At 41.1% G+C, this 27,500-nt stretch overlaps 1 protein-coding gene and 1 pseudogene across 1 annotated transcript in view; one reads left to right on the top strand and one right to left on the bottom strand.

Annotated features, from left to right (window-relative positions):
* The window catches only part of LOC138000840 (protein tyrosine phosphatase domain-containing protein 1-like), a 49,991-nt gene that overhangs the window by 21,589 nt on the left and 902 nt on the right, over window positions 1-27,500 (top strand). The window contains exons 5-15 of the mRNA XM_068847504.1: window positions 13,624-13,702; window positions 13,923-13,950; window positions 14,143-14,204; window positions 14,911-14,936; window positions 15,237-15,326; window positions 15,545-15,644; window positions 21,978-22,667; window positions 24,504-24,602; window positions 24,807-24,890; window positions 25,550-25,594; window positions 27,153-27,500. The exon at window positions 27,153-27,500 is cut by the window's right edge and continues 902 nt beyond it. Of these exons, the coding sequence (XP_068703605.1) occupies window positions 13,624-13,702; window positions 13,923-13,950; window positions 14,143-14,204; window positions 14,911-14,936; window positions 15,237-15,326; window positions 15,545-15,644; window positions 21,978-22,667; window positions 24,504-24,602; window positions 24,807-24,890; window positions 25,550-25,594; window positions 27,153-27,416 (1,567 nt within the window). The 3' untranslated portion in view covers window positions 27,417-27,500. The remainder of the gene's footprint in view (window positions 1-13,623; window positions 13,703-13,922; window positions 13,951-14,142; window positions 14,205-14,910; window positions 14,937-15,236; window positions 15,327-15,544; window positions 15,645-21,977; window positions 22,668-24,503; window positions 24,603-24,806; window positions 24,891-25,549; window positions 25,595-27,152) is intronic.
* LOC137999429 (uncharacterized) lies at window positions 7,412-8,492 on the bottom strand (annotated as a pseudogene).

Below are 27,500 nucleotides of genomic sequence, written 5' to 3'. Positions count from 1 at the left end.
CAAAACATTCCCGTTTGTCGCCAATGGCAACTGTCACGGCAGTCTCGCAAAAAACAGTCTACCTGTTTCGGTAGTATGGTTGGTCTGTTACAACATTCGTTTGCGGCTTGGGTGTCAGTTCGAGCATATTCAGGTCATCATAATCGTTTTCAACCTCACTGACTACTCTGCATGTCCTGTCTAAAGTTGACAAACGCTCTCCTTCCTGGGGCTTAGAGACAGACAGCTGCAAAGTGATTTAATATTTTGTTGCAGTTGGAACTTGTTTTTCCATACGCCCGACAGTTTCCCGGTTCGTGATGATCCCTGCAGTATTTGCATGCGTTTCTTCCAAAGGTCTGTAGCTGTTTGTTTTGCCTTTATCTGCCTGTGACATTTGATTCCCTCTTGTGATTGCTATAGCTGGATGATCTTTTATTCTTTACACTATGAATCGATTCATTCATTTCGATGGCCTTCTTTCATTCTCTGGAGAGCTTGGTGGCCTGACAGATCAGTAGCGAGTGTACACATTTAGCTAAGTCTAAGTTTTGTTCCTTCATTAGCTCATCCCTCAAATGCGAGTCTAATATGCCACATATGCGGTCATGCAAGAGTGAATTGTGGAGAGTGTGAAAATTACATGTTGCTGTCAAGATTCGCAATTCTGTAATGAACTTTTCAAAGGACTTTCCCTGTTCCTGAAACCGTGTAACTTAAAGAGCCTTACTGTCTCGCTTTTCTTTGGATCTCATCGCTCATCAAAGGCTTTAATAACATGAGCAGATCTCTACATTTCTAGCATACAGACACGAGGTACACGCAATGCAATCGTCTCTGATTATTCGATTACATACTCAGATGTCAATCTGCATGTTGTTACTTGAGAACAAGCAACAGTATATATACGCAGTCACACATGTACAACCTACCTCATGGCCACAAACCAATACAAGATGCAGAAGTCAGAAGAATGAGCGAAATATATTAAGGCAAAACCAGAAAAGCACCTCCAAAGAGCATAACGATCTGCCAAGAAATGCAGAAAAAAAAGGCAAGGCAAACAAAGCCTTTAGAAAGCCAGCTAACTTACTGATGATGATGATAATAATAATAATAATAATAATAATAATAATAATATTAATAATAATAATAATAATAATAATGATGCGAGAATTGTGGACAGAAAGGAGAAGAAGGTGATCCTTATTGAGATGAGCTGCCCTTGGGTTTCCAACAGAGAACAGAAGGAACAGGAGAAAACTGACAAGTATGCGCCGTTGAGATGGGAGATGCGCCAACAGTTCCCCGGCCACACTATCACACAGTTTAATGTGATAGTTGATGTACTAGGAGGCTACTCTATGGAGACGGCGGAGAAAGTTAGGAAGTTTTTAGGTTTGGATAGAGGGAACCAGGTTTTGTTTAATATGCAGAAGGCAGTTTTATCGTACACCCTAAACATAGCAAGGTCATTCAAGGTTTCGACGAGTTATTAAGGAATATAAACTCTTGTTCCTTTCTCAAATGTTGGTTCGTTAGTTATTACCAATTGGTTTGTAAATAGGTTTAACAGTAGGGATTGTTACACAATAGTGCCTTTTCCTACTTATATTTGTAAGCATACTTACGCACTACATACTGCATAATAATACTTTATTATTTATAAAGGGCACTCTCCAAAATTGGCCAAATGCGCTTTACATACATCAGTTCAAAAAGTCTTAAACCTATTATACATACATCAGTTCAAAAAGTCTAAAACCTATTATACATATGTAATTAACACCTAAATATAAGAATATAAATTACATAAAAAATTAATAATATGCTAATTTAAAAAGACATGTCTTGAGTTTCCGCTTAAAAATCGCAATACTACAGTGTAGGACTACACTTGATGTCCTTAGGTAATTTGTTCCACATACAGGAGCGCTAACCATGATACATGGCACAACCTAAAAGGCGCTCAAGAAAAAAAAGAACCTGGGCCCAGAATCACTTGTTTCTTCCTCTGACAAGCCTATCGGTTGTTAAATTGATGCAAAAGCGTGACGCCGAAAGGTCACATTACGTTACTGCGCACCAAGGTGCCTTGTTAGCGCCAAAGGCACGAGGTACTGTAGGGGGGTCTCAGATTTTAGGGATACTAAAAGGGGGTCCCTGAAAATGTTTAGTGCAGGAAGTAGGGCTCCTCCGAATTTTTTAGAAAGTAGAAATGCCTTGTTAGCGCCAAAGGCTCGAGGTACTGTAGGGGGGTCTCAGATTTTAGGGATACTAAAAGGGGGTCCCTGAAAATGTTTAATGCAGCAAGTAGGGCTCCTCCGAATTTTTCAGAAAGTAGAAAATGCCTTGTCAGTCCCCGGGCCCAGGGCTTGAAATTGGGACCAATACAGTCGCATTTGCGACTAAAATATCTGGAGAAGTCGCCAATTTGCAACTTGTTTCCCCCCCACCCCCCTCGCTCTTTCAAAACAAAAGGGTTGGCAGTTGCTACTTTTTCAATCTGAAGATAGCGTAATTGTAGTGTAATTTAGCTAATGTGCCCCACTCCATTCTTTGATCATCCTCCAATTTCAGCAGTTTCTTACACACAAGTATTGTAGGCTCATATTTTGTTTCACTAAACCGCTGACAACACAATGCAGCGTGACGATTTAGCAAGTAAATTTTCGTGTCTTGTCACAAAAATGCGACTGGATTTTTTCGTTAAATTCCAAGCCCTGCCCCCCCCCCCTTCCCCACCCCAACAAGTTTTTGTGAACGCTCCCTAATTATGTCAAAACCTGTGGAAAAATTTATTATTTCTCATCTGCTGTTCTCAAGACCCCTTACATGTATTTAATAACAATACAGAGTTAATATCAGTTGAGTAAGACACCTGTTGACGGAGTGCTCTTTAAAAGAACTAGAGCATTTATGTAATCAAGGTAGTCTGAACAGCTGAAGATTCGACTTGGCATTTTATTACTAGGTAGTATCGTACCACACAATATTTGCGGAACTCATCAGATAAAACGACCAAGCTATTGAGGGAGTCTGTTACGACGTACTTGATTTCAGACAATGACCAGCCATAGAGCAGGCAACTTCAACCTCGTTCCCAGGGTCTCTCTTCTCTTACTCCTTACAGTCATTCAGGAGAAAAACCCTTGTTCAGGCTGATCACATGGCACCCCTCGACAAACATTTCCCACTGGGGTAGAATTTTCATTATATTTTGATCCTGCAGTGGTCAAAGGTGTATTTATTTGACAAGGCGTCTTTTAAATAAATAATCTTTACCTTGCAATGTAAGTATCAAAAAGGTCAAGAGAGCTGTTATATTCCCATAGAAGATTAATTCCCACAAAAGCAGTCAAACTACATGTAAACAAAGAGCTTTGGTTACTGCCAAGACCTTTTGATGTCGAGCGGCGATTGCCGTTCACAAAAAAGATGATTTCGTTAGTAAAGCAAAATTTGCTTCTACCGCACATACACTATGATAAAACAACACACCAAACACTACATCGAGGAGCTGAGAAATCGGACGACATAGTTGTTACAAAGCCAGATAAGGGTTTCGGAGTTGTTGTAATCGACCAAATCCGAATATCTACACCCCGCTATCTGAAGCCTCTATCAATGACAGTAGCAAATTTAGACCAGTTGATACAGAGAGACCCAAACCAAGAGGAAGGCCAGTGAAATATTATCATCCGCTTTTACAACGGGAAAGGCGAATTAGTGCTGTCATATCTAAAGTACTACCCAAGCCCATTGCTGACTCCATCCGTCCCAAAGGTTCTAGACTCGCAGTACCAAATATGCATAAGGAACAACTTGCTATGCGCCCAATTCTCTCTGCTACACATACTTACAACTATGCATTGGCTAAGTGGCTGGATGAGAAATTGAAACCACTCTCATGCAAGCAGTACACGGTCAAAGACACTTTTGAGTTTGTCAATGAAGTAGAAAGCCTTGAGATCAACGGAGGTGATATTCTAGTATCCTACGAAGTCACCTCTTTATTTACCAATGTACCAATAGATGAAACTATCCAGATTTTAGCTGACAGGGCTTTCCATGATGACTGGTTTTACAAGACCCATGATCTGAACTTATCCAGAGACCAGCTAATTGAAGTACTCAATGCAGCCACTAAGAACCAACTCTTTCAGTTCAATGGAAATCTCTATGAGCAAACAGATGGCGTCGCAATGGGATCTCCTCTTGGTCCTCTGCTCGCCAACGTCTTTATGTGCTCCATTGAAGATAAACTTGATCAAGATAGCAAATTGCCCTCCTATTATAGCCGATATGTGGATGACACCTTTACTGTTATGCCCGATATAGCATCAGCCGGAATTCTTCTTGACACCCTAAACCACTGCCACGCATCAGCAAAGTTTACTATGGAGGTGGAGCGGAATGCCTCGCTTCCTTTCATCGGTGTTGAATTGTTAAACTTAGCTCCCAGAATCAAGACCAAGGTCTGTGTAAAACCAACTAATACGGGCCTTTTACTCCACTACCAAAGCCACAAGGATAATCGGTACAAGCGCAGTCTAATTACCACCATGTTAGATCGAGCTTACCGCATATCTTCTGACTGGTCTTACTTCTCACAAGGATGCTTAAGTACCCGAGGCACTTATTCTATGTGGCTGTCAAGCAATTCGTAGATTCCAAGGTAGCAGGCCAGCAGCACATTCCATCAACCGACACGACTACACACCCCATCAGAATTATCATACCATTTAAAGATCAGGTCTCTGCTTAGGTCGTGAAAAAACGTCTCAGAAACCTCAGCTCAAAAATCGGGACCACAATTCAACCCGTGTTCATCAGCTGAAAACTCAATGAAGACCTTTTAAGTTCGAGAAGTCAAGCCAGCCGTTGTTGACCAACAATGTTTAGTTTATAAAGTTTCAATATAACCTGTGCGATGCAGGATATGTTGGTTACACTCGCAGTCAGCTCCACGAACATGTTGATGGACACAAATAAAAATCGTCGTCAATTTGTAAACATTATCTTAGGGAATGTACCACCTTGTCTTTTAGAACAATTTCACGTGCTTACTAACTGTTCTAATAAATTTAATTGCCTAATTAATGAGATGCTTTTTATAAGAAAACTTAAACCATCCCTTAACGTGCAAACGGACTCAATTCACGAAAAGGTATTCACTCGAAGAACTTGTAATCCTTTGTTATTATGCTAATTTGTAGAGACTATAAAAATCTAATCTTCGCATTACTTACTCACTTTGCCTTGAGAATGGTGTCATGATGACGCCGAAACGTTGGCTTTCAACGTTAATATTGGCTTGCTTATGTTTTAGGAAATCGTTTTTGATCAAGACTTTACATGAAGTTGTTGAAATATAAATAACTCAAAACTGTCTACTCGCAGTACAAGTTTTCGACTTGGGAATGACTTTGCTTAACATTCGAAAGATAAATGAAAAGTAAGGAACAAAATAAGTTACCTGCAGTTTTACAGTTTGATTTGAGGTTGATACTCTACATAAGTATAAAACATGACACGGCTGATCGCTGATCCTATGGATAAGTGTTTTGCTTGTTTTCTTGCATGACAAAACCTTCTTTTCTTTAAAATTGTCGCAAACTTTTAGCATTCTTTGTTGATCTGGTCCCAGACCTTCACACCGTGTAACTTCAAACAACATGAGTATATTTTCTGTTGCTGCCGATCGATTTGACCACACCTTTTTGCCTTTCACGTCCAATTTTTACATGGGTAGTACATAAAATAGTTTGCCGTGAAATGGTTTTTTGATGGTTGTCTGGCCACAAAATCAAATGTGTGCTGATTGATGACAAGCCCTACACTGCCACTCCTCCCTCAACACACATCTGGTGAATCTCCCAGATTTTGGCGTAAAATGAATAATCTTTACCTTAAATGTAAAGACTCAAAAAGGTCAAAAGAGGCGATGTTATATTCCCACATGAGATGACAAAGGCCTACACTGCTTCCCCTCCCCTAACACTTATTTGGTGAATCTGCCAGATTTTGGGAGACGTGTTCTGGAATATCCACACAAAATTAAACCCTCGAAACTTAGACTGTATATCCTTCTTAATTCCCAACAATGATCAAGGTTCACTCATACCGTACATACATTCCAACTAACATCAACTCTCTTTTCTGTTTTGGCACTTAAAGGTATAAGATATCAATTATTCGCATATGATAAGTACATGTCATATTCCCATCTCCTAAAAACACATGGCACATGTTACGTTCAAAAGCAATTAACTGAAACCATTTACATCAAGTGGGTCATCCCAATTGATCTTTTGGCGGCATGCTTCCTGAAACAAAATCTTCGCTGTTATTGTTATGGGACCAATCATTCCCAGAGGGTCAAAGATCCCAGCCAAGAGTCGCAGCGTGTTTCGTTTGGTTGCAGGTAAATCTTTTGCGCGCTTGGCAGTTACGGTCAATTCGAGGGTTATCATATCTTGCTCAAAATTCCACGACAGACCCAGTACCTTTTGGCTGTAACTTCAAATCTTCAGGCCTAGAGATGACTGTGCATGTGACATTTTCAGCTGACACTGGGTCGCGTTTCACATCATCGATCAGATCTTTTTTGATTCTCTCTCTGACACTTGAGTCATTGGTCAGCCATTTTCTGAGCTTGAATCCCCCGTCTGCCATGCGATTGACTGTTTTACTATGCAAATTGGCAACTTCACTCGACGAGGTTCTGCCCCCCACAAAATCATCCAAGTAGAATGAATCAATCAATTTCTTCACAAACTTTGGGTCAACTGTGATAAAGTTCGAAATGTGATGCGCCAAGGTTGCATTCAGCAAAAAGGGAGACGCATTTAATCCAAAGACAACACAACAAAATCGATAAACCACAATCTTTGAAATGTCCTGTGGGTTTTCTTTCTTAAGAAAAGCCTTCTGTATGTCCCCCAGGAGAGCAACTCTGTTCTCACAAAACCACAACAAAATGTCAAACAGTAACGGGTTTAATGACAGACCCACATGCAATAATCATTTAAAGAGGTGCCTGTCTTAGTTGACTTTGACGAAGCATTGTAGACGATCTTTACCTTCATTGTCGTGGCCTCTTTTCTCACCACGGCTGGAAGTGTCAGGTAATGTAATTTTGGAGCCGCTTCTAACTCAACAACTCTCTCTATTACTCCTGTATGAAGTTGTTCCTCAATTATAACTGCATATTCTGCGAGAATTTCAGGTTCCCTTTGCAGTCTTGCTACTTGGTTTTTAAGATGACGCAAGCTTTTGGTATAATTGGTTGGAAAATCTGGGTGGCCTTCTTTCCAGGGGAGCTTCACCGAGTATGGTTGCCCATCAAAGGAGATGCTGTCTCTACATTCTTGATATACCCCACTGCTTGGCTCCTTGATTCCTATGGTTTCCAGCGCCCACATTGGGTTCACATCAACATCTTGTCCTCACTTTGCACTAGGTTGATTTGTACAGGTTCTGGGTCACTTGACTGGCTCTTCATTAGACCTGACAGAACGCAACCTAATTCAGTTTCCACAGCAACTGGTTCGTCGAGGCACCCCTGATTGTACAATCTTTCTGAAAGCTCCACAGGCAATCTGCACTGATCAAAATGTTAATTTCTAGCTCCTCCATTCCCACACACATGTCCGAAAACCACAAGTCCTTAACGTGGGGATACCCCCCCTTTACAAATTCCACATGACCGTTTTGGATGCTGGAAATTTCTGGTACTACATACCCTTTGATGGGGATAACCTTTTGGCCACCAACTGGGCTTACCTTTACTTCCGCGACATCTCTTAAGACGCATGTCCTTAGAACGCTGGCCAAAGGTACTGATTCCTAGCCATTCTTGCCGGATACTGGCATGCGTTGGGCAGCTTTGGAAGTAATCAAAGAACGATGGCTACTGGCGTCAAACAACACCCTTACCCTGTACGGCTCGCCTTCCCCATAGATAACTGCGCACACGGTTTGCAACGCAACTCGTCCACCCATACCTACATGTAACCTATTAGGACTACCGGTAGTAGCAATCTGAGTTTTGTTTTGCACTGATTGCACTATCTTAACATCACACAAAGAAACGTGGTGACCCACTTGGCCACACTTGTTACATAATACATCAAATGCCTCACATTCTTGGGCTCGGTGGCCCTTTTTCATACATTTAAAACATCTCGCAAATTTAAAACAATACTCTTACGTTCCATTGGATCTTTAACTCTCTGACAGTTCTTGTCGGCATGCTTGCCCAAACAGGAGGCACAATTCCCATGTTCTTGCTTTGTGAACAAGGCGTTGGCTGTCGCGCCCTTTGCTCGATTGTCCTTCCCATCAAGTCTATTATAATGCAAAGTTTTCGAGGAGGTCATTGCATAAAAATGATCCTCTCTCAGTTCCAGCTCCTTTAAAACGGCCTGCAACATTTGCTCCATCGACCAGGTTAAAAACTCCTCTCCTCTTGTGATCGTCAGTTGAAAGCTCTCCGGCAATTTCTGCATAATGGCAGGAACTTCCACTCCGAGGGCCTTCAATCCCCTGAAATGTGACTCGCACTCGTCAAACAATTTCCTCAGGCAAGTAAAGTCTCGATCACTGTAAACTGGCGGCAGGTTGAGTAAATCGTTTTACCTGTGCTTGCTGGATTGCTATCTCCTTTCCATAGCGTTTCTTCAGAGCTTGGACTGCGGCGTCATAGTTTACCACGGTCAGCGCAAACCCCGCTTCAAGCTTCTGAGGCTTGGCTTTCATGTTATGCTCAGGATTCGTGGACTGTGGGTTCTCGTTTTGAGACGACGCTCCAGTAATCGCTTCAGAACCTACCGGTACTCCGGTCGCAATACAACTTGGTTCAGCTCTCCTCTGAAGTGATCGCTTTCCTCGATCTCTCTTTCTATTAAAATGTCCAGATCCTCGGACTCTAAACCTCCAATCAAGTCTAGGATTTGATTATCCAGTTTCTTCAGCGCCTCTACCTTCTCCTCAAGGGCTTGTACGGACTCCTTACCCCACTGCCTGTCTGAGACTCCACTTCCATCGCTTTAAGTCTTTGCTTCACTTGGTCTAGTAACCTTTTAGCGATGTTTCGCTGACCGTCCCTAATCCGCGTCTTCTTTTCAACGTTTGCCTTCACCTTTTCAGCCATAGTGAGCAACCTTCCTTTCGTCCTTCGAAACGTTCAATAATTCTGGTTTGTCAACACTCTGCTTACACATCCCTAATATCCGGCTCGAAGGACCACTGTTTTCGGGAATATCCACACTCAAAACTAAACACTCCCAACAATGATCAAGGTTCGCTCACACCGTACAAATTACATTCCAGGGTTTAGAGGTCAATTGGAGAAGTGATCGAACTAACTAGACAATTTAAGCAATTGTTTCTTTAATACACACCGGAAGAATTCAGGTGACTTTAATGGCCCAGGGATTTGAACCCACGATCTACTGTATTTACCCGTGTATAAGTCGACCCCCCATTTTTGATGGCAAAAAAAGCAATTTCTTAATAATTTCTTTGTTAAATGTTCATGGGACACTAATCTTGTATTCTTCGATTTCTGGAAATGTGGATACACAAAAAAATCAGGGCCTCAAGCGCTTAATGGTTTTGTGGTTCAGCAGTTGTTGTATATGCGGGCAATTTGTCCTTGAGTTTCGAAAAAGTTCTCAGAAAATCGAACATGTAAACCTCAAACTAACCTGTTTTGTTGTTCAAGGATAAAGGGCTTTAGAGGATAAGCACAACATCACAGAAGCAGGAGTCAATCTTTGAAAATTTCTTGCAAACGACGCGAAAATGTGCAAGGTGCAGTCCTGTTATCAACTGATCTATGAAGCCACTCAGTTGAGAAGCAAAGAGTCTAATACTTGTCCTTCTGCTGTTGTCAATAGTTAGAACCAGGCTTAATTGATGATAGCTTTGGCTAATAAACTGGAAAAAGCAACCTGTAAATGATCATTCAACATTATCTAATTGTGTTACTATTGTGGGATTCCTGCAGTTCTGCATGGATTCCTGCAAATTTCTACAAGCGCCATAATCATTCATTATTTCATCATTATCTGTAGACCTGACCTTGTGACCTTGAACAAGCGTAATGAACTTGTGTCTTCTTGTAGACATGCAAACAAATTCCGTCTGAACAGATGCAAGACTCCCATTGCCATGCAATAGTCTCTGTTTATTATTATTTTTTTTTGGAATTCTGCATGCATGGATATTTTTGTATACCAGTGTATGTTGTACCGGACTCCCCCTTAGCTTGGCCATTTTATCTGATGAGTGCCACAATAATTCAAGCAATTAAATTGTCTCCTCTAGCACCTGAACCTGAATTTTTTAGTTGCTATAATAGAAAATTGCTTAAATTGTCCAGATAAGTGCAACGATCATTTCTCTCTTTCATATAATTTTTAGGGCACTTTCCTTTTATCAGAACTGGCCGGCCAGACCCGTCAGTTTGCAAAGAACACCTTATGTCCAGAAATGCACCTAATTAGATGCACGTCCAATTTTGACATCCGACACGAAGTGTCCCTTTAAGTCTAGGCAATTGCTACCTTTTTTCAACAACAAGGTAAGGATAAAGGTTAGCATTATTTTTAGCTTAGGGTAAATGCAGGAGTTAATCTTTACTTAAAGAGCAGCATTTGGGGGACACTTTATGACATTTTTTGTCCCTATTCCGAGACATGAGTGATGTTGAAATTGGGGAGAAGAGCAAGGGGACACTTCGTGACGCTTATTGAAATCAGCATACATCTAATTATGTGCATTTCTGGACATCTCTGAAGAACACGCAACAATTTGAAGGAAAACTTGCATGATAGTCTCCCGTATTCTTCCAGAGGAGCGTATATCATCATTGAAGCGTGTTAATTTGAAGGCGTTGTAGAGTTAGTCCTGCCAAATGCCCTGTCTCGCCGGTCAGTTCTGTCAAATGGAAAGTGCCCTTAGTAGCATTACGATTTGACCTTGGTGGTGTGTCCCAGTAGGCAAGGCGCTTGACTTGAATGCAGAATGTTCCTTGCTTAAACCCCATTCTTTACTAACAGCCTGGAACATACACACCCATGGCAAAGGTGTTCAGGGGTTATAACCTTGGGAGGCTGAGCCTTTATAATGTTGTTTTGGTGCCCATAGTCTGGTAACGGCAATGAATTTGATTGCAACCAATGCATTGGCAGTCACATTGACCAACATTGGCCAACAGTCGACTGACAGCCGGCTCACGCCTACTATCAAAATACATGTCACACGTTGAGCAGTGTGTTGGCTTCGTTTCCCGCGAAATGTCAGTGATGTGGCTGCGATGTGTTGGCCTTGTGTTTGTGTGACATGCGTTTTTCCTTGGTGCTGCGACACAAGGAAAAAAGAAAAGACAAATGGAAAATAGATAGAAACACACAGAAACCCCTTCTCGTCAACTAGCTCGCAAGACAGAACATATACCTAAAATGTTAATGACTATTTTATTAATAAGCTACAAGATTTCAAGGATAAAATACTTAAGAAATACTGATTGTAAACTTACTACTAGAGTAAATTTATGTAATGGCCTTAAACTACTATAATTCAGTTTCTAATAACCTTATTGAACAGTGCCAGACAATAATACTTTTCTACACACTAATTATTTAAGTAAACTAAGCTGCCTAACAGTTCAGTTCTTTAACAAACCAGCAGTTCAGATCAGTTCTTCAACAAACCAACAGCAATTTCCATGTCATCTTCTCCACACCTCAGATCCTACGTCTCCTCTGCCTCTTCAGTTCTCTTTAAGCTTTCGCGTCTCTCTCTTTGACATGTCTCTTTTCACATTGCTTAAACTTACCTCCCTTATCTCTTCGTTGCGTCTTCTTCTGGCAGCAGCTGACAAAGGGATTTTGTTTTTTCGGCCAGCTCCCACTAATATCTCTTAGCAGTGATACACTCAGCTCTTTTCCTTTTTCTCTCAGGCCTTTGAATTCCAACCTTTCCTTGTGCGTTTCCTACACGTCCACAACCACACCAACCAATGGCTTAGTGAGGAAGGGGTAATTAACAAAGACATTGTGGCGGAGAAATGGGTTGAGAGACCATATTTTATGTTGATAACTCATAACAGTATTAAATTCAGCTGACAAACTTGAGGTCAATGGTGTGCTCATTCTACTACCCCCCCCCCCCCCCCCCTCACCATCAGGGCTCTGTTTTACGGGTATTTAAAGGTACTACTTAAGCTACACTGAAAGGAAAGAAGTCGAAACGTGGATGTGAGATCCGGAGATTGAGCTCAGGACCTCTTGCACCAAGACCACGCACTAATCGACTATGCCATCCTTGCTCCTGACTATGAGCTTCCTCATAGTGATGCTCAACTCAGAGCTTCACTATGGAAACAACATGGCTGTTACATGCATATCAGCCCAGAAGTCATGCTCTGCAAATTAATTGAGGTGACAGGCTTCTCAACTTATTCGAGAAGAATACTGGAAGATTATTGATTGCTGAACCTGTGACAATGAACCTGGTTGGCAATAATGGTATCCCACTGAATTTTATAAACTGCTGCCAGAACACTCACATGTCGCCACTGCATGAAGTCCTTTGCCAGTGTTGAATAGAAGGATCCATGCTACAAGAGATGAGAGATTGTCATACTTTGCAAGAGCAAGGAAGTCTAGTCTAGTGAATACACCCCATTAGACATGATGTGATGCCTTTGTCAATACATGAGAAGGGCATGAGTAAACGGCACAGGCCACTCTGTCACCTTTGTTCATTCACCAAATCATTCCTGGGTAGTACATGTGGGCGTACTCCTGAAAACTGGATGACCCTCAAACCTCAGATCATGCCATGATGTCCATGTTCCACCAAGAGCAGTGTGAACCATATCTGTGCCCCTGTGCCTACTCTCCTTGGCACGATCTCCTTCCACTTTCTGAAGCATGTTTTAGGAGGTCAACTGGAGGGGTTTTTATACCCAAAAACCAGGTCAGATGGATGACTGTGCAATCTTAAGACTGACAACTTAAGCATATTCTTTTGTTTCAAAAACTTGTATCATGTTAAACATTAGGTCTCTAAAGCGTTATTGGTTTCTCCTGTAGACTGCATGGTACATCACCATTGAAACATACTGTAAATCAGTAATATTATGAGACATTATTACAAAAGAATGGCAATGTATGCATCATTTAAGCAAAACCGAACAGAACAGTGCATGAAAAAAACACTGACCTTAGACCTTACACCTTGCTCACTAACTGTAAGGTCTTGGGGACGTCTTTTCCCCTGACTCTGTTGCCTGGGATACCAATGTAGGAAATGAGAACGCCACAGAAGCCATTAGCTTGGAGAAAAACTACCCTAGCATGCGGTTAACCTTGTTAATGTAATATGTTTCCAATAAAGTCCTTTTGGAGTGAGGGGATTGCGTTTACAGTACTAACAAGGCATGCAGGACTCCAATCAAATATGCCATAATTGACTGTTCTATGATTTCTTGATCGTTTTGCTAAATTTTTGTGAAGTTGTGGTATGGACTGTCCATGCCGTTTGCCAAAAATTATGGCTGTGGCACATGACTTTTTTGCCTTTCTACAAAAGAATTAATATTTTACAATATGGTATTGTGTCTGATAGGAATGATTATGGTGTAAGATCCTTAGAATCCATTTTGGACATGGTAAAGGTTATGTCATTTGCTCTAACAAACGGCAAGGTATGTATTCTATTTAAACTCAGTTGAAAACTTGCTTAGTAGACAATGCTCCAAGAGGAATTAGGCCTGAAACTCACAACGTTTTACTATACACTCAGTAAATGTATTTTGTGCTCTAAATTCATTCGTGTTGTAGAATATTTTGACCATGATTTTTCTCATGTTCCATTGTTTCAGATTTTGGTTTCATCACATTCATGCCTTTTTTTTCATATTTTAGGCAGCAGTACACTGCCATGCTGGGCTTGGTTAGTTTTTTCTTCTTTTTTTATATAAATGACCATCTATTCATCGATCATTAACACGATGTGGTAACATTTAATGTACCTTAAGAAAAGACTGCATAACATTTTGATCCAGCATTGTATAGGGAAAAAACCAAGCACAGCACAATTTACTGCATCAAATTTTGCTAATGTTACGTTTTGATTTCTTGTCAGGGAGAACTGGAGTCCTCATTGCTAGTTATCTTGTGTTTTCTAAGAGAATAGAGGCAGAAGAGGTCTGTGAAGTGTTTCCAAATATTACCGTAAAATGACACTGGTAACATTTTTCATTCCAAGTCATTTATAAAAATCTTAAGAATTTTTAAAATGGTGTCATCCTCTCTGCATTTTTAAATTTTTTTATATACACCCTTTTAATAAGTCTAAAATATGCCATTCTCTGCTAATGACGTCAAACTCTTGCTTTCAAATTTTATTCAGAAATGTACAAAGGCCTAAAACTTTTCAGATTTCTTTTCTTGTTTGAAGCCTTTGTACATCCCTGAATACATCTTAAAAGCATGAGTTTGACGTCATCAGCGGAAAACTGCATATGTTAGACTTATTAAAAGGTTGTATATATAACACCAATTTACATTTTGCTGAAGAAGGTTACAGGAGTAACCGAAACGTCCAAGTTATTCGTCTTTTTTTAGCCAGAGTCAACTTTTACGATATTTTATCTCATTTTATATAGAAGAGCAGGCTACACATGCCATTCCTAAAGCTTGTCACATCATGTGATCAGGATCAAAATTCACACCTTCCTCCTTGAAAACAAGCAGTCCTCAAGCTTCGTTCTTCTTTGTATTTCTTTTTAAGCAGTAATAGAATCTGTAAAAACTTACGAATATGAAGGTGAACGAATTAAATCAAAATGAAATCGACCTTTAGGTGTAGATGTGGACCTTACTCTCTGAGTTGATATTGTTCTTTGTATAGGCAATTCACCAAGTCAGATCTAACAGGTGAGTAGTCAGCTGCAGAAGGGAATTCATATTTCTTTGTTTTTTAAACCAACTTATGTGTTAAATTATCAACCTCAATATATTTACTGTGAAACAGAGTGACACCAGTTTAATAGTAATATATATATATTTATATATTTCAAATAGTGTACCACCTGACAAGTCTGTGATGTAACATTTTTAATAATCCACTACAGTTGTCAATAATAATAATTTATTGTGACCTGATTAATAATCCACTAACCAGGCCACCAAAAAATCCATTGAAGAAGTATTTTATTTTATTTTATTTTATTTTAGGCCTAGAGCAATTCAGACCCGAGCTCAGATTCAATGTGTTATTGATTTTACAAACTTCCTGCATTATCTTTGGGTTGTATTTCCATCATGGTAAGGTTCACTGTTGATGTTCTTCCTGATCAGACGTCACTATAATTCTTGACAATATTCTTGACCTTAGATCATTTGTTTTGATGCTTGTGATCAAGCCAATCTTTTACCCGCCAATGGCTTGTTTCGTATGGCATAGTTCAACCTGGTTGGCTGATATTTATTTGGTTGGAAGAAATAAGATTCAAAACAAGTGGCGGTTGTTTCGTTTTTCACAGTGCTCCTGGCGCTAAAAGGTTTACCCTACAGCAGTACCTGAAGCGACAGAAGCATCTTTTGCATGGAATGGAAGCACGGAACCTTAAACACATTCCTAAGGTTAGAAATAGATGCACGTCTTAAGAACGTCAGTAAGAGAGGTTTCGTGACAAAGAAAGGCGAAATCCAATGCTTTCATTCGCCTTTTGATGAATAGAAAATTAGTTAAAACTAAGTCATTGTTTCACGCCTGGTTGGGTATTTACCACTTTCTAATGTGGACTTTAGAAAATGATTGATAACTGTGTGAGAAGTCAACGATGTTTTTATAATGTGACGAAGGCAGGTGGTTTTGTAAAGTTCGACTTTTACTTTATTTAGCAACTACTGGTGGTGGTGGAGATGCCATTTGCCTGGCCGTGAAAAAGATGATAATTACGATAATTATGCTAGTTGCTTGGCAACGGGAAAGGAACAGTTGAGGAATCAAATCCATGATCTAACAGCAGTCTTGTGCTCTTACTAAAACTGCAAAGTGCTGGCTTGACAATGTAATATAATTCAGAGTTTTAGAGCATCTGACTGATGGGGTGATGTAGCAGCTCTCTCGACATTATATGTGATTGGCTCACTACCCTAACCAAAAACGAAAGTCTAAGCGATTGAAACATTTACAATGACTTAGACTAAAAAAGCAATAGAAGCTGCTTACAATACCAATCAATAGCACGTTACGAGAACTGCTGCATTACTGGAATGATGTTACAAGGATGCAGGTTCAAGTTTTGCGTCTGATTTCCCTTTGCCTGTTGCCAAGCGCCTGTCACATTTGTAAATAACATTGACATGATGGGTATTATTACATTAACGAGAAGAGGGGCTCCCGTTTGTATCGTAAAATTGTGTTATATTTTCACTGGGGTACCCGCAAACAATGCCCAGGGTAAGATAAGGTATGGGAGAATCAGCCTGAGGCCACTGGGAGCGGGTAGCTCCCGGAAAGAGGGTAGTTTTTATCGCTGCCGGGATGAGGGTGAGGCGAAGCAAAGTAGGCAACGTCGCATTTGAAGGCAGAACATGGAGGAGCGAAACCTGAAGTCCTTATAACTAACTAGAGGAATGTGTTAACGTAATACGTCCCCATGGACCCAGAACTGCACGCTGAATACGTGAGAACAGGGATAAAAGGGGCATGTTATACGAGTCCCCCAGGGAAAGTAGTGTTATATGCAACCACTACGTGAACTATGAGGAGTCTCGCATCACTATCTAAAGCACGAAGGTACATCTTCAATCTGATATGAACCGCTGAACCCATGAATGGGTCCTTAAGAACACTATTTCCTTTGGTGGCACGAAATAAATATCCTTTACTAAGATCTATTCTTAACAGTTTTGAAATGGACAAATAACGCTCAAAATTGCCCCCCCCCGGAAGTGTAGCCTCTGTAGAAATAGCGCAAAGCTTTCCGATGAGACTTTCTACCGTTCCAGCGGATAATCCTGAAGGACATCACAAGAAGAAGTCTTTTGCTTGCCTATCTCCGGCCAGGAAGTCTGATGTACTTTGGTGCGACCTGACCTGTCTTTCCATACAAGTAATTTCAAGATGTCCATAGAAGACGCAGAAGGGAGAAGCTTGGGAATAGACAGGGATGCAAGAAAACTAATGAGTTCACTTTGAAGAGACGTTTTCTGTTTTTCATAAGGCCTAGCTGACTTGGTCCACTTGAGTTCGGCAAGTCTGTCATTAATGGTCTTGAGATCAACACTTATGGACGAAGAAGAGTCTGGAGTGGGTATAGTCTCTCTCCCGAATCCACACCTCTGGCAAAAGTTATATGTGTCATCATATAGTGCAGGAATGGTGGCAATGCGGGAAGGGATAAGCGTGGACTTTGAAAGGCCCAGAAAATAACCTAATGAAACAAGAACTGCAGCACATATGAACACCGCCGCCTCAGCGAACTCAAAGTCAGACCATGAAGGAGATACAACAAGCGACGAGTTAGAAACTGCAAGCTGTCCGATGTGCCTGTGATCAATATATTGGCCAATTGTGTGGTACAAATAGGTGCTAGCCTTCCAGCCGAAGGGGATTGTGCGGAAAACGAAATACCATCCCTGCCACTCCAGGCCAAAAAAGGTGTAACTATCCTCGGAGAGAGCAAGCAGGTCATACCCATCCTTATCGTCCAACGTCGTTTGGAAATGAAACTTTCCCACGTACCTAGGGAGGTCGGAAATGTAATCGAGTTTCAAAGGTAAGTCCTTTGTCCACAAATTTAAGAAGCGCTCGTCATGGCACATTCTTAGCTAAGATGGTTAAACTGTGATGGGCGTAACGAGGTGAGGAGGATCAAGTGAGCCAACCCTTCCCCAAATGGAAAGGGAACATTTCTTAAGCGTTGCATGATGGTGACAGAAATAAATCGCTCAAATCCGATGCAAGACTTATTGTTAGGGAAGACTATCTTTGGAGGTGTAGCAGTACTATAGAACGAGCTTTGAAAATACCCCCGGAATGGGACGAAAAATTCTTTAACATTGATCTTATGTCTGATGTAATGCAAGACCTCCTGTTGTTTGGAATAGGAACCCACGATTTTTTCCCATTCTGCGACATGTCTGTGAATTTCTCCGGCTACAAAGCTTTCTGGATCCCTAAACAGGACATCTTTAGCAGAGGCTTTTGCTAAGCATTAAGAAACTATACACAGGAGACGGCATCGGGGTTGCTATGCTTTGGGGCTCACCCCTCCAATCACATTAATGGACCAACATTGGACAAGAAACAGCTTCTTCTGGACAAATGTGAAAGGTTTTGAGACGCTTTGGATTGGTCTAGAAAAGAAAGGAACAAAACGGGAGAGGTAAAACCCCAAAGTGAAGCACCCCGAAATACCCTGTTGAGGGACAGGGTAATAAAGGATTTTAGGAAATCCCTTTGAGGAAGCTTCACCCAGAAGTCCACCCAGAGAAGTGGCGAGATGCGAACGAATAAAGTGGGCACAGATAATAGGCAAATCGTGAAAATAAATACAAGTCAGCGACAGATATTCTTTATTCCACACTCTGGGACAGGCAACAAGGAAGACGTTAACGACCTTTCAAATCAGGACAATTCTTGACAAAATGTCCCGTCTTCCGGCATTGAAAACACCTTCCCCGCACTTGGGCTCTATGCCTCCCTCCAAAAGCTCGAAGAGTTGTAGGAGACTGGCTGGACTGAGTGGCATAACAGTGCGGGAACTGCCCTGGTAGAGGGTATGGACTCAAAACTGATGGATGAAAGGAGCTAGATTTGTAGAGCTTGTGGATTTGGCCGGCCACTTGTTTCTCCTCTTTGTCCCCAAGCATTTGAATGGCCACGGTAGCAAGCCTAGCCTCTCGGACAAGGGATTGGCACTGTTTGAAATGGCTTCAAATCTTCTACGCTTCGGGTGATTTGTCTCACGGGATACGTCCGCTAATTGTTCCAGGGCAGCAACGAGCGCATATGGATTGACCAAGGCAATTGGACAACTCGCCAATTGGCGTGCCATGTCCAGGACAGAGTTGACGGAACCTTTTGCAAGGTAGCGAGATCCTGAAAAAACAAAATTGCAGGCAGCAGTCACGAAACGTGTATCTTAACATACAGAAGACGTGACGCTAAGCCAATAATTCGCTTAAACAGCTAAAACCCAACGAGACAAACCCGCTACATGGAATAAAGGAATATCAAAATGCCACAAAGTAGGTTAGCTGTAAAAGCTCTTTAAGCTCTTTAAGTCCAACGCTATATAAAAACTAGCGAAATTGGGCAACAACAACAAGAAGAATAAAAAATATAAATAAGTCCAACAAGAGACAGCGAAAAAATCCAACACAATGAACAAGGCAAGTCGATAAACCAAGACAAGCTCATGAAGGAACTCGCTATGACAACTTTTAAAACACGGTGACAAACTTGCCTAATTAAATGGACGCCAAAACAAATAAATTCCGCGAGATCGAACTAGGTAAACAGAGGTGGCGGGACAGATAAAGAGGCTAAATCAAGGAACTAAAATATACGAAATCTCGCAAGACAAACTGGTGAATTTGGAAAACAAAAACGCAAAACTCTCGTGAGACCAGCTTTCTTAGAGATCAAGAACAACAAATTCAGCGGGACACCCTCGCAAGAAAAACCTAAGAACCGGTGCAACCATCTCCCTTTAACATAACGCTTTCATTCGGTAGGAAAAAACGTGCAAAAACAGGTAGAATTCAGTGAGACACACTTGCTCGAACAGCTGAAATCCAGCGAGACACACTCGCTATAACGCTGACATCCAGCTAGACAACTCGCTATAATGAAAAACCAGTGAGACACACTCGCTGTGGTGCTGACAACCAGCAAGACACGCTCGCTATAAAGCTAACAACCAGCGAGGCACACTCGCTGTGACGCTGACAATCAGCGAGACACAGTCTCGATAACACTGACATCAAGCCAGACACACGCACTATAAAGCTAACATCCAGCGGGACAACTCGCTGTTACAGTAATGAAAAGACCAGCAAGACACACTCCCTATAATGTTAATATCCAGCGAGACACAATCACTGTAACACTGACATCCAGCGAGTCACACCCGCGAGAACACTGACATCCACAGACACATTCGCAATAAAGCTGACATTCAGCAAGACAACTCGCTAAAATGAAAAGACCAGCAAGACACACTCACTATAAGTGTTAATATCCAGCGAGGCACACTCGCTGTGACGCTGACATCCAGCGAGACACACGCGATAGCACTGACATCAAGCGAGACACACTTGCTATAAAGCTAACAACCAGTGAGACAACTCGTTATAATGAAAGGACCAGTGAGACACACTCGCTATAATGTTAAATCCAGCGAGACAGTCACTCGCTGTAACGCTGACATCCAGCGAGACACACCAGCGTGAACACTGGCATCCAGCGAGACACACTTGCTATAATGCAAACATACAGCGAGACACACTCGCTAAAATGCTGACATCCTGCGACAGACACTCGGAATGACATTGAAAACTAGCAGGACACACTTGCTATAATGGTAATGACCAGCAAGGCACACTCACTATATCATCAAAAACCAGCCAGGCACGGACGCTATAAACACTAACAACCAGCGAGAGACACCCGCATGAACAGTGTAACACTGGTGAGACAAACTCGCTATTACGCCAAAATCCGGGGAAAACAATTTCTCTAGAACGGCTAAAACTTGAGTCAAACTCCCAAGAGCAGCTAAATTTGTCGTGGCAACTGGAAAACTAGAACATAGAAATCCCATACCATGATGTATAAGAGCGGTAAAACTACAAAATCTAGCGCAACTGTGAAACAAACGAGCCTAAGCCTAGTCACAGGTGGTAATGAACTTGTGATAACAACTGGGACGAAAAATAAGCAAACCGTAAAAGGAATGAAACTACCCACCATTTCGGCAGCCGGTTCTCTGGGTTGAACGGGACCGACAGCCTGAACTTGGGTAGCTAAAGCGTAATCTTGCCAAGCCTGAACCGGATGGTTGTCTTGGGGAGCTTGACCATCAAGAGCTTGAATGGCAGGTGCATTATCAACGGCAGCAGCAGGAACCTGATCCGCCATGGAAAACTAAAGAAACGGGGCAGCGATGAACACGCGCAAAACGAAACAAAGCGAAGTAGGCAATGTCGCATTCTAAGGCAGAACATGGAGGAGCGAGATCTGAAGTCCTTGTAACTAACTAGAGGAATGTGGTGACGTAATACGTCCCCGCGGACCCAGAACTGCACGCTGAATACGTGAGAACAGGGAAAAAAGGGGCATGGTATACGAGTCCTCCACGGAAAATAGGATTATATCTTTTTCCCGCAATGAAACATTCTTCTTGGTGTGTTGTTGCTAGTAAAAGGCTAGTAGTCGGAGAGAGGAGTTCTTATTAACTTGGAGCAAACAAAATATTTAGTCTCAAGAGTAATGTAATGAAGAAGAATATTGTCATCACTATTGTATGGTGAAAAATGCCCAAATAAAATATCTGTTATCTTTAAGTTAAGTTGGTAGAAACTAGCTTTTGCGATCTAAGTATCTTGTTGAGATTATTCCAAAAGTGTTTCACAATAAAAAAAGAAATGCTCTAATGTCTCCAACTACTCGCAACAGAAGTAAGATAAAGAGGAGTTGACCAAGCCAAATTTGAAAAGCATGACGTTAGTATAACATTCTATGAAGAATTTTAAACCAGTGAAACGCTCTCAACTTTAATAGTGTCCAGTGACAAGTTCTTTCCCAATATAATTGATAAGACTCTGAGTAAACGCTTCGTCATATTTTTTTCACAGCTGATGGCCTCTATTTAGAGATTCACTTTTAGAAGAAAGGGTATCAGACAATAATTCAGATTGGACCTTTTCTATATTAACCACTATTTTTTGTTTGTTTTTCAGGTAGTATACGTGTGTTGCTGCCGTTTGCTTGAGTTAGCAGCAGTAAAGAGCGCGGAAAGTCCTTTAACAATGGTTCTTTTCTGTGAAGTCAAAGCTGTGTTTGCCGAGGTGGATGAAAGTGATGCCACAAAGGACTCCTCGGCTGGAGAAGCTGTTCAACCTTCTATTTCAGAAGATATTATAAGCGCATTGAAACACAATCCCTATGTAGACTCAAGCGTTCAATTACTTCACACTTCGTCAATGCAACATGCCCAAAGTTGGGACGCAGTTGATGAGATTAACGACACACAAAATATTGAACATACCGGAGAAGGCCTTTTGGATCTGTTAAACCATCCAAAGAAGGATATTCACGAAAGGCGTGCCTCAGATTCTGGTTTTATGTACAGTTGTGATGCAAGACTTGTTCCTTCAGTTTGTAGGATGAAACTAGAACCAATTAACCTTTCAAATAGAACACCAAATAAAAAGAAACAAGGTAGAAGAAAAAACCAGCAAAGTTTAGATTCTGAATCTACTGTTGATGCGACAGAAGGAAATAAAACGGCCGAGAAGAGTTTTTACAACTCCTTGAAGCAGAATGCATCAGAACAATCAACAACTGAGGACAGACTCCGGGTAGCAAAGTGCCTGGCATCTAGCGCATGCGTTGATAGCAGCGTCAATAATCGAGTGCAGAAAATAAAGGTGAGTTTGTTAACTGTAGAGTGTTTTCACGTGATGTCACGTGTTGGTGTTCCTAAACAATGGAACGGCGGCCATGATGCAGATGGTGTTCCCAACTAATCCTCAGGGAGGTGAGCTGTATTATCATGCAAACGTTTTCTTTTGTTTCGGTGGAAAAACGAGGTTACTGATCACGTGAGTGAGAACACTCTAATCCTTATAGAACACTTGTAAAATACACTGAAGGCTATTCTTATGTTAGAGAATATATGAATTGATATATTTTTACTGCGGTTCTTGTATTAAAGCGAAAATAAGCATCGCAGTTGATAACCCAACTTGAGCAGTTGCAAGAAAGCCTGGTAAATATCCCGGCAGGCGTCAACGGGACTTGAACTCAGAATGAATCAGAATTTCAAGATGATTACAAACATTGTTAAACGCGAACAATTTGCCCTTGTTTATTGGACTTGGTGATGGCTCAATAGTAATAGGACAATCACATGACTTTTGGAGGGCATATGGTTTATTTGTGGCCCAAGTAGCATCATTTACACCCGAGCAGAGCGAGGCCAAATCATACAAATTCATTTAAAAAGATAAAAGAATTTTAACAGAGATGTAGCATGAAACTAAGGTATGGAAACTTGTTGCTACATTTTGTACAATATGATCAGCTAAACAAGAGCAAAAATTGAGAAAAAAAATAGCAAAAAAAACTCATCCACAAAAATTCGCGCAAACTCTGGCATTGAAATGGTATCCCCAGGTTCTCATTTGTGGAGCGAAGTTGTTTGACCTCTCTGCAGGCAGTCAGAATCAGGGCGGCAAATGCATTTTCAGCCCGGGCATTTCCCGTTTGGCCCGCAAAAAAGGCGCATTTTACAGACGTCATTTGGCCGCGCTTGTTGATAATAATGCCAAATTAACTGAATCAGGAAAATCTTTTCAACTTCACCATAAGAACCGTACCTTCCTCTGTGGTGACCTATGAGTCATTATTGAAAACCAGGTAAAGTATTATGCCTCTTTAAATTTAACTTACTTAATAAGCACCTATTAAACAGTAAAAGTCTGTTACTATTAATAATAATAATGATAATGACAATAAACTTTTTTTAGGTGTCGATAGTATTTAGCATTGAGGCACCAATTGAGGACATTGTATAGAAATCAAATCAACACATATACAGTGGAACGTCCTCTCAAGGGACACCCTTGGGACCAGGCAGGTGTCCCCTTAATAGAGGGGTCCCTTGAATAGAAGTTGGCTTGGATACAGAGATTAGTATGAACATTTTTCTCGGGGCCAAATCCTGTGTCCCCTGAATGGAGGTGTCCCAAAGGAGAGGTTCCACTGTAGTTGCTTTTTGAGGAAGGGAAAACCGGAGTACCCAGTGAAAAACTTTTCAAAAAGTAGACAACCAACAAGCTAAGCCTACGTATGGCGCTGAGCCTGGGAATCAAACCCGGGCCTTGTCACATTGGTGGGAGGAGCAGTGCCCTCACCGCTGCGCCATCCTACTTTCGACGATTCTTTCAGGTTTATTTAATTGTTCTACTGCTTTATAGAGTGTGGAGTAATAAATCAAAGTATAATTAGCACAGAACTATCCTACAAGTCAGAATAGTCCTTGGACCAAAAAATTGTTATCGCATTTCGGGGATCAAACACTTACAGGGAAAAGTGTTCGCTTCAACCCAAAAAGCTTTCAAACTGAAAAGGTCTAACCAACTGGATCCTTAAATTCTATGCATTAAGCCAGAATATTTCATCCCTCAACTTAAGCAGTTTTCCAAAATATTTTCACTGAACACATTGCTCTTTGTGAGATCTTCTGTTTCCTGTTTTTTCAGCGGAAACTGAACAGCTCAGATTCATGGGAGGAAGTAAGCAATGATGCTGATCCATGGATTTTGACTCGCTTGCTCTGGGCTTGGCTTGCTGAGCTAGCGGTAATTGCAATAAATCACATGAAGTGCTGTTCGTGCTTACTTACAGACGGCATACATTGCCACGTAACCACTTTTGGTGATCCTCCTTATCGGACCATTTTTGTTTGAAGAGTGACTCTTTGACTGACCTTCCTACTGAATGGCTCTGCTTTTGCCTACTTTTCTCAAAAAAATTGAGAGTTATGATACATTGTTTTTTTGCAGGAGCCTGTTCTGACAGAGAAAGATGTATCGCTTTTGGAAGAGAACATCGATGATCCCATAGGAGCTGTTAGACGACTTGGTCGTGTAAGTTTTACTGCTACACCGTCTCACATGTAATGCAGTAATCATGACCAAATTACGAACAAATAATCAAATCTCCATTTGGAAATAATCTAATTCCTTTGTTTTTTGGAGTACAATAAAAACATATATAAGGGGTATTAAAGTCTCGAATATGATGAAACTGTTGATATAAAAAGACACTGAGATTGAAATGATGGATCTAAAATCTTCGATGCGGACCGTTTTGAAGTCTGTTGCGCAAATCATCTCAGCCCATGGAGCTGAAGCCGAATGATGTTGGTAGTAAAACAGTAATCTCCATTATCTTTGTCACATTCAAATGTGGCCTGAATGATGTAGTCGGTAAGCTTCTTCATTTTTCCATGGGCTCAATGTTATAATTTCCGACGATCTTCGTAAAATAAAATAAGGGTTTACACCAATGAAAGCGTTCCCTGCATCTTGAGTGCATGACTGTAAAGTTTTCATTCGGTGTGATTCGCGAGTGTTTTTAAGGTGACTTTAGCAATAGGGCCGTGGGGTGGGGTGCCGATTTAAGGTGTGCGTCATTTGGTTTCCCACTCCCATCTTTCGTTTGCGCCTTTTATGCACTCAGATTGTTTGAAAACAGTTTACTGCGGCCGTAAGGTATAAGGTAACACGTTTTGCTTCTTTTCCAGGGTGAGAGAGGTACTTTAGAATGTTTGATAACTACCATATGCGAGGTAATTGAAGCCAAATACGACTTTCCTTCCGTCGAGGTCTATGAGTCGTTAACTTCTTTCTTCGTCTAAGAGTATAGTTCTGTTCATGTGACCTGCAACAACCATAGAGTTTTAAGTCATATAGTTTACAATTTCGTGCTAATAAGTTGTGTAAAGGCTGTCGCAGCCTACCATAGTCATAGTCATAGTCATAGTTCACACCGGTAACAAATATTATTAAAAACTAGATAATTGGACAATGCAATTTGGCTTAGCCACCATGGTATATGAGCTAATAAAGTGACGAAAACTGAACGTAAACAAAAATGCAAAACATTTAATAAACCACTTTTGATATGATAAAATTCACTCCTAAACAAAAGACATCATTTTGAGGCTCTGGGGAATAAACTCATACAAATCTTTATATTTATTCCTCACTGAATTTTAATATATCGAAAGTGGGCTATTGGATTATATCGAACAAAAGCAAACGACCGCAAATTTCCATTGGCTTAGTGAACGCGGATGCAAACAAAGTCATCTCTCCATGGAGCTTTCTGAAAAGTGTCGCTTTGACGTCATTTGAAATGCAGTGATGTGATTGGGCAATCAAACGGTTGACTGCATTTTTAGTAGTTTTCCTCGGCGGGAATAAGTAGAAGCTTTGTTTTAATCTTGCCAAACATTGGTCGTGAAACAAAGTTGCGAACACTCTTTCAAGGTCATACGGAGGACGCTCTATGAGCTATATGAGATATTATCCAGGGTCTGCAAATATAAGTATTGGAAATCGTATGAACGCTCGTGCATTTCGTGATTTATGAGTACGAGTGATGTTTTGAAAGGTTTCAAAATTGCACGAGCTGCAGCCGAGTGCAATTTGAAAACTTTCAAACGATCACGAGTGACCGACCATAAATCACGAAATGGACGAGCAAGTTCATACGATTTTTTATTTATTATATACTCAACCAAATCACCCTATAACCCGGCTCTTTTGCACTCTATAACCTCTTTATTCAATCGTCATTGACCAGTCAAAAACGCGATATTTTGTTGAGTATACTATAAGTAACTGTTCGAATCGGTTTTTAGCAAAGATTTATCCATTCTTTGTGGGCTTTTATTAAAGCAATGATTCCTCTCGCGTTTGTTGTATATGAGATGATTATACCGAACGTGCCCTTGTGGAATAATTGTTAAATAGTCTTGTCGGTACCTTGGTACAGACGGGAAAGCGATGATGCGCAGCAGGATGGATAGGGTACAACGTTCAGCAACCCTTCTAGGGGCAACTTATTCCGATGCGTCCTATCATGTGGAGAGTACGAAAAGTTCCGAAAGGGACTGAGATCATTCAATTCAGTTTATGTGGAAACTAAAAAAATGTTGACAATTTCGCTGTCGGCCTTTCCGTGAAACAGTCGTCTCGTGAGGTATTTGCATCTCAGAATTTTTTTAAAAAACTGCTGGTTATTTATTACAATACGAACGTCCAGATACCCGTTTTAGGCGCCATATTTCTTTTGAATTAACCTGTGATAACTGATTTCATTTTTGTTTCCATCATTTCAAGCTGGAACCGCTCCCACAGGAGTTGAGTGATCGAGTTCTCCGCCATACAGCGATGGTCCTGACCCACAACATGGAGCTGTCTTTAACACAAAGCAGATGGACGTCCGAGCGATCAGATTACACGTTTTCTCCTACGCAATCACCAAGGGCAACTACAGCTGATGGGACAGAGGTTCCAGTGACAGCGTTATGTTCACCCTCTTATAGACTGCTTCACTTCTTACGGTTGCTTATGAAGACACTAAAGAGTTTAGGAGGATTATGATCTAAGTCGGGCATGAGGCATTAAAGATCAACATTACTTTCTCTGTTTGGAGCCCCAAGAATGTGACTGTATATATGCTCGGAT

The sequence above is a fragment of the Montipora foliosa genome, chromosome 4 (assembly GCF_036669935.1).
Source record: "Montipora foliosa isolate CH-2021 chromosome 4, ASM3666993v2, whole genome shotgun sequence".
Classification (NCBI taxonomy): Eukaryota; Metazoa; Cnidaria; class Anthozoa; order Scleractinia; family Acroporidae; genus Montipora; species Montipora foliosa.
Note: the sequence above shows the minus strand (reverse complement) of the source record. Positions and strands in the feature narration are given on the sequence as shown.